Raw genomic sequence first — 7,496 nt, forward strand, 5'->3', positions numbered from 1 at the left:
GCTGGCATGGACCCCTAGAGAGGGACCTCATCTTGGTTCTCGGGACCTGGCTTGCAGGGCCCTTTGCTGTCTCCACTTGGTGGATGCATCCTAGGGAGGCAGCAGCAAGTGCAGTTTTGTCCCCAAGGAGCATCCTCATTCTGCTCTAGGAGGAGGCACACTGCAGGGTAGGAAGGGAAAGCTCCTGAGAAGGTGGAATTGAATCAAATCTGGCTGGACTGACCGCCTGGGTGAGATCTTGACAAAGGCCGTGGGTGGTTTTGGAGGTGGGTGGCAAATCATGTCCTGGTTGGATTGTCTCCTGGAATTCCTGCTTCTGCCACCGCCTCTCTCTGCTTGGCCTTGGTCAGTCTAGAACAGAGTGATCCTCAGGGGGATGGGCTGAAGGGACTGACACAGCTCTGGCAGGGGACTGTTGGTGGTCTGCCGTGAGCTGCTGGCAGATCAGAGCGTGGGAGAGCAGACCCAGCCTCGGAGTCTGCCATGTAGCCACAGAGCAAAGTCCCCTGGAAGGAAGGGATGGAGTCAGTCAGGGAGTGAAGTGGGTGGGTGCTGTGGTCCTACCCAGACATGCTCTGTCAGGAGTGACCAGGGGCAGGGGACAGTCCTGCTCCTGCTGAGAGACACCGTCTCCCGCGTGCAGTTGGGCTGTCTAGGGGCAGAAAGTGGTATGAGAAATCAACCAATTAATAATGATAATAACAGTGCTCTGCCTCTTCTAGGCATGAGATAGCCCTAGGGAGGAGGCCTGCCCTGGCTCCTGAGGAGGAGGAGCAGGAAGAGCTCTGCCCAGCCTTGTCCTCGGCCATCTCAGCTGGCCTGGGGCTGTGGCTGTACACGTGCACAGAGCACAAGGTCTGATCTGAGCTCCAGGAGGATGAGGGATGCCCAGCATGAGCACGGGCAAGCTTGTGGTGGTTTGGGCACTTCTCTAAGCACGTGTGAACCAAGTGGGTTCCTTGGCGTCACTCCCCCTTGACTGAGGAGCGTGGTGAGGGGGAGGCTCAGCTGAGCACAGATGGCTTCTCTGCTCCTGCCTCAGGCCTTACGCTGGCCCTCGGGACAGCATGTGGACACCCCTCTCCTCCCAGGACATCCTCTACCTGGCTTCAGTGCTCCTCAAGCATCCAGACTATTCATTAGCAGACTCCAAGGTGGTTTGGCTGCTCGCAGGGCTGGAGAGCCGCTTCCAGCCTGGCTGCTGGCTACAGGGTCTCAGTCTCCTCTGCCAGGCTTTCCCCCTTGGCTGGCATGGAGACCTACTGGCTCTCCACTCCAGGACACACAGGGGAGTCCCCTTCTGCTCCTGAGACAATGTTCTTCAGGAAGTATCACTTCTTCCCTGAAGATCCAGGAAGGTTGTTTGCACCAGCATCCTCGTTTCTAACTTGAGGTTCCCCATGCAGTGCAGGCTGGGGATGGGCAAGGCTGAGTCCCTGTGACCAGGAGGTCATTGAGGTCTTTTCTGTCCAGAGTTTTGTTGTGGTTTGGCCTAAACAAAGCTGATTGGTGTGTCCAGCCTCATCAACCAAGAGATGGGGTGTCTCAATGCTTCCTTTAGCCAGGAAGAGGGTGCCACCAGGAGTAAGCAGAATTTTATTTGGGATCTACCCTCCCTGGGAAGGATGGAACCTCACTTCTCCCCTCTTGGTGCAGCACAGAGGGGCTAGAACTGGACCCCCCATTCCTGCCTGCCCCAGGAAGGAGGTGAATTTGGGCAGCCCTCTTGGGTGGTCAGCCCCTCCCCGGTGCATGGGGAGAGGTGTCCATCCCCTGGGATGGTGGCCAGCCCATGACTCACTCTCTCCTCCCTGTGCAGAGAGCCCAGGCAGGAAATTTGGGCGGTGCTCAGGTATTTGCTCATGGGACACCACCTCATTCCAGGCATGTCAGGGATGAGTGGGAGATTGTGTAACCTCCTGGGGAGGGGGGACCTCCTAGGGCTTCCAGCCTGCTGCACACTCAGGCTCACGGGAACCAAGTCCTGCCTCTGCACTGCTCCCATCCAACCCATCGTGCTGGGACTTGGGACCACCCTTCATCTCCCTGAGCTCTGCAGTTTACTGCAGGAAGGGCGTCCATGAGGCACAGATGGGGTAGGAAGGATGTTCAGCAGTATATAAAAGTTTGTAGCTGGTGGTGATGCTTTGATGATGAGGATGGAATGCCATGCTTGGGCTCTTTGGCTCTGTGATCCCTGGACTCAGACCCTGTAGAAGGGGACACTGCCAGAGCACAGCAGTCCCGTTTACTTTGCTGATGTGCATTTTGCAGGCAGGGAAATCGAAGCACGGCCGTGGCCAGGGGATGCTGCCAAGCCCAAGCCCCCGAGGTTGCTGAGAGCTGCTGCGTGGCAGGCCCACGCCACCCTCTTGGGAAATGCAAGGCAAGGGAAGAGCCGTAGGAAGGGGAGAGGAAGATGTTACGAGCAGGAGTGCTGGGGCTGCGCCTCCACAGGAGTCACACGGGCTGGCTGGGACACAGCCTCTGCCTGTGGCACCCGAGTGCTTGGCTTGTGGTGACTCCAGCACCGGGTGGCACCTCACAGTCCCTGAGGCTGTCATAAATGGACATCTCAGCTCCTGCTGTAGCCTTCGGTGTGAGCCGTGGAGTGGCTGCCTCTGTGATGGGGAGCTGGGGCAATGACAGAGCCTTTAAGGAACTGCTGCCCCCGGTCCTTTGCTGGAGTCAGGGGGTAGGAAGGAGCGGCGTGGCTGGGGGGGAGGGGGGCAGGTGTGGCTGCCTCTGCTGCAGGACATCAGCTTTTCTCCTGCGCTCTTCCTCCACCCAACACGTACCAGCCAGCCCTGAAGAAGTGTGTCCCTCCTTCAGCTGACTCCTGTGCGATGTCCCATTGTCGCTGCTCGAGCTCTTCACTCCTGGTCTCAGATCCCAGGATCAGCAGGTGACCGAGCTGAGCCCCTGCTGACCTTTGTCCCCTCAGCAGTCCCTGGGTGATGCTATCAGTCCACACCCTCCCGCCCCTGCTTGCCCACATCCTGGCAGCACCCTGCTCTCCCTGCCTGGAGGGTAGGGCTGGCACTGTCCGCAAGGGTAGAAACAACAGGACACCAGGACGAAGGTGGCACCAAGCCTTGTGCTTCCTTGTCCACAGGGAGCTTTGGGAGCATCCCGTGCCTTGCTGCAGGCTCTGCATCCAGCTATTCTGGCAGCTTGTTCACAGTAGCAGGGCTGGAATAAGGGCCATGGTTGTACCCATTGGTTGTGTGATGGACATGACAGGGAGAGGTCTGATGGGGACCTTCAGTGAGTCTTCACTGAGGTGAGGAGGGCTAGTAGTTGTGCTATGGCCTTGGGAATTTTGTCCTCAAGCCCTGAAAGCAGCATGACTGCAACAGCCTGCACAGTGCCCAGGGGGGCTTGTAGTCTGCATAGCAAGCCCTTGTCCACTGCAGCCCAGTCCTGGGGTGGCACTGGGCTCTTCAGCATCTCAGTGGGCTGAACTGCAGAGCCCTTTGCATGGGACAAGACTGTAGGACGGCAGTTCTGGGCCAGGCTGAAGGGCCATTTCACCCACCTCTACCAGCAGCCAAGGGCAGACACCCAGGGAAGTGCCTCCAAACAGGGCAAGCATGTTGTGCTGCCTCTGCGGGCCGCTCTCCTGGCCTCCAGCCATCTGTGGCTTCAAGTCTTCCCATCCCAGATGTGGTGGTGGTGCATCTGGCAGCCCTGCAGCATTTTTTTTCCCCCCAACGTTTTTTGAATCCACACAAATTTTTGAGCATCTGCAGTGTTCTATGGCAAGAAGTTGTGCAGAGGAGGTGTGTGCTGTGCAAAAAGCCACCGGCTGCTTGCTCTGAACACACCACCTTGGTTGAAGGCAACACACCACACTTGGCTGAAGGCAACAGCCAGGCATTGGCCACTCGCATGCGTCCGTGCCCTTGGCCACAACTTAGACTCTTTCTTTGGAGACCAGGAGGACATGGAGGAAAGGCCTGAAGAACCTCACCTGTGTTCTGGTGTCCTGGGCAGTGATGAAGTGGATGAGAACTTCCTTCACCCACCCTTCTACTCTGCTGCTCCCTCTTTCAGGTCCTCAACAAATGAGCTGGCCGTGCTCATCTCCCGCATGCAGACAAATGCTGACCAGGTGGAGAAGGACATCCTGGAGACACAGTCCAGACTGAAGCAGGTGAGCTGTGGCAGAGGGTGGTGGGAAGGTGGAAGGGTTTGCCCAGAAATGCAGTGCCTAGGATAACAGGTCAGATGTCTGCTGTGTGCCTCAGCTGGTGCAGGTTTGGGGGCTGACTCGAGGCTGGGGAGGAACAGAGCAGCCTGCAGAGCCTCCCAGCTCCTGGGGCTGCATACCAGGCCCTCCCAAATTCTAGCCTCTGTGCTTTCTGCTCAGTGTCTCATGCTTCCCACAGCCGAGGTGGTTGCCTAGAGCAGCAGAGCCCTGTGCCTCCCGGCAGCCCCAGGGGCAGGCAGCCAGCCTCACCCACGCTTGTCCCCTGGGTGGGAGAGATGCTGAAGCATGCAGCTGGGCTGGGCACACGCTCCCCAGCAGCACCCTTGCGCCAGGGTTCCTCTGTGGTCGGTGTGTTGGACATCCAGGCCCTCTGTGTTGGCCAGGGAAAATGTTGTGAGGTCTGTGTGGCCCAACCAGGCTTTTTTTCTCTGTCTTCCCTGGTCTCCAGGATGCCAGCAATCACCAGAAGAACAAGGCTTTTGAGTTCCAGCAAGAGAACGCCAGGAATCTGAAGGAGGCAGAGACCCTGCTGAAGGACCTCTTCCTGGATGTGGACCGTGCCAAGCGGCTGAAGCACCCTCAGGCCACTGAGATAGAGAAAGAGTGAGTATGGTGGGGGGACTGGTGTGGTGGGGGCATCAAGGAATGGGGACACCCCTCCCAGAATCTAGACTGAGGTCCAGTAGTTGCCGTAAGAGGCAGTGTTTCACCCTTCTTCCCATAGACTTTAGACTGAAAATACCCCTGGAGATGGAGAGCACCAGGAGAAGTGCCTCCACTACTGAAGGAGGCCAGTGTCATGAAGGCATAACAAGGGAGCCTTGGTTTTACGACCAGGGCTCCACAAAACCCACCGTGGTTCCCCCCCTCCAAAGTGACCCAGAGACATGTGCCTTTTCTCCTCGGCAGCATCCAGCAGCTCCACGACCGGGTGACACAGTTGTGTGCAGAGTACCGGGCCCTCTACGAACAGCTCAGCATCCCCGACGTGGCGCCCAGGGTGGACTGGGCCAGGATCCTGGAGCAAAAGATGGTAACAGCAGCTGGTTTTAGATGTATCTCCCAAATCCTACAAGGGCAGATGATGGTCCGCTGTTGTCTGCAGGGCAATTGTGTGCTCAGCGTCATGCAGGGATTCCGGAGGAGGTGGAAGTACCTATGAGTGGAAAGACTCTCCTCCCACCTCTTAAAACCCTCTGGAGGACCTGCTTGGTTGACCCCTTCAGATTAAGAGCTACAAGAGGGGGATGAGGTAGAGATGTCCTGCTGTGGGATGAAAGGATGGAGAAGGTGATGTCTTCAAGGGCTTTACAACCCTGCATACTAGGGTTTAATGCTGCAATGTCATGGGTATGTGCAGTGCCCAGTTTGGAGTTAACTTGAAGTCCTTGAAAGTTGGATGGTGACTATGCTCACCCACTGCATGTCACCATGGGATGACCGGTGGTTGGGTTACCAGGGTTTTATGGCCTGGTTGTTGTGGCCCCTCTGTATGGCTGAGGAAATGGCAACCAACATCAATCACAGCAAACAGCAACAAGGTCCCTTCCCTTCCTCGTGGCCTGGTGTCAGATACCAGATCTCCTCATCCCCTACCAGCACTCACTGGGGCTTCTTCATGAAATGAAGTCTTCTGCTTTAGCCTCTGCCCAACTCCTTTTGCACAGAAACAAGTCTCTGCAGGACAGTACGGCCCTGGCATGTCGGAGCTGGAAAAGCAGATAGCTGAGCACAACATCCTCCAGAAGGAGATTGAAGCCTATGGCCTCCAGATCAAGAACCTCTGCTCTGGGGTAAGGCACCTGCTGTCCCCTCCTCGCTCCTGTCTGGCCCCATGAGTATCCTCCTTGTTCTGCAGAGGGCATGGGGAGACCTGAGCTTGGACAGATCTCAGGGAGGTGTTTCCTGAAAGCTTTATAAAGCACCTTCTATAAATCAGCTCATCAGCATCTGCCACATGTTTTGGTAATGTGGTTTTTTTTTTCTCTCTCTTTTTTTTCTTTTTTTTTTTTCCTCCCCTCTTTGATGTTGGCTGTGGTGTAACCCAGGATGTGGCAGATTTAAAAAGCCAGTACAAGGACTTGCTGGTAAGCTTCTCAGTGGTTTTCTGGGCACGTAGCATCATACAGCAGAGTAACACCACCCTTGATGGACAGGGAAAGCCCAACTCAGGGCAGTAGCTATCTCTGGTCTTGCAGAGTGACCTCCTGTCCCTCACCACCTTTCCCCATTTCCTGCCCACCTCAGAATGGGTGTAAATTGAGAGCATGCTCACTGCCCTCAGATCAGTGCCGTGGGTGAGATCCGTCTCCTCTTCATGGACCCTTGATCTGGAGTTGCCTACGAGAGCAGTTATGGATGCAGCAGGAGGAAACCCTGTCCCAGCCCACACACGGTTCCAAATCAGGGCTGCAAACGCTGAGGCTTGCACTCATCCCTCCCAAGGGCTCTGGAGAGGAAATGAGCAGCTGGAGCAAAGGGGAGGGCTGGGAAGAAGGTCCTGGGTTTAGCCAGCTGGGCTTGTAAAGGTTAGTGCTGAAGAATGGGATTTGTGAGAAATCCAGCAGAGCTGGGCCAGCTCTCTGACTGCCCCAGGCACCAGCCCACACCGGAGAGTCTGGTTAGACAAACTTATCCTGTCTGTGAAGGAGGGAAAGGGAACGGCAGCCCCATCAGATAAGAGCAAGATGTCTCACCAAGGTCTCCGGGAATCTCCTCACAGATGTGCAACAGGAGGGGGGGCCTGGGGAGGAGGGGAGAAGGGGTCCCCAGCCCGGGTACCAATGCTTGTCTCTCTCCTGTTGATGGGCAGAAAGCCTCCGTCTGGCGAGGGCAGAGCCTGGGCAGCCTGTACCACCACCTCCAGGGCTGCACCAAGGAGCTGGGCTACCTGACAGACCAGCAGACCAGGATCCTGAAACAGGACTGGAGTGACCAGATGATGGACGCCCAGAGCATGCGCCGGGAGTACGAGGTGAGCTCCTGGGGGACGGCCGCGTGTCCTCTGCGTGTCCTGGCCGCCAGAGCCTGGCCAAGCCTGGTGCATGGGATGGATCCCAGGCTCCTGGGCCTCCACCACCAGCCTCGAGCCTGGTGCTGTCCCAGTGCTGGGCACAGAAACAGAGGTACAAGAGACACGAGGTCCGCGCTGGAGTTAAGGATGAGTGGAGTTAAGCCATGCTGGCACATGGGATCATACACTAGAGAGCTGTCAGCAAGGCTGCCCGTGGTCAGAGGGGAGGGAAGGGCTTAGCATCATCTCAGCCTCAACGTCCAAAGTACA

The 7,496-nt window shown here is 56.8% G+C and overlaps 1 protein-coding gene across 1 annotated transcript; it reads left to right on the forward strand.

The window, feature by feature from the left end:
- Nucleotides 1–4,093: 4,093 nt before the first annotated feature.
- Nucleotides 4,094–7,387, forward strand: EVPLL (envoplakin-like). Its single transcript, XM_008950273.1, is given in 9 exon segments — nt 4,094–4,156; nt 4,662–4,816; nt 5,123–5,187; nt 5,190–5,246; nt 5,897–6,006; nt 6,498–6,510; nt 7,026–7,066; nt 7,068–7,187; nt 7,337–7,387. Coding segments are annotated over 9 exon segments (675 nt in total).
- The last annotated feature ends 109 nt before the right edge of the window (nt 7,388–7,496 follow it).

Source organism: Merops nubicus, unplaced genomic scaffold (genome assembly GCF_000691845.1).
Source record: "Merops nubicus isolate BGI_N331 unplaced genomic scaffold, ASM69184v1 scaffold7482, whole genome shotgun sequence".
In the NCBI taxonomy this organism is placed as follows: domain Eukaryota; kingdom Metazoa; phylum Chordata; class Aves; order Coraciiformes; family Meropidae; genus Merops; species Merops nubicus.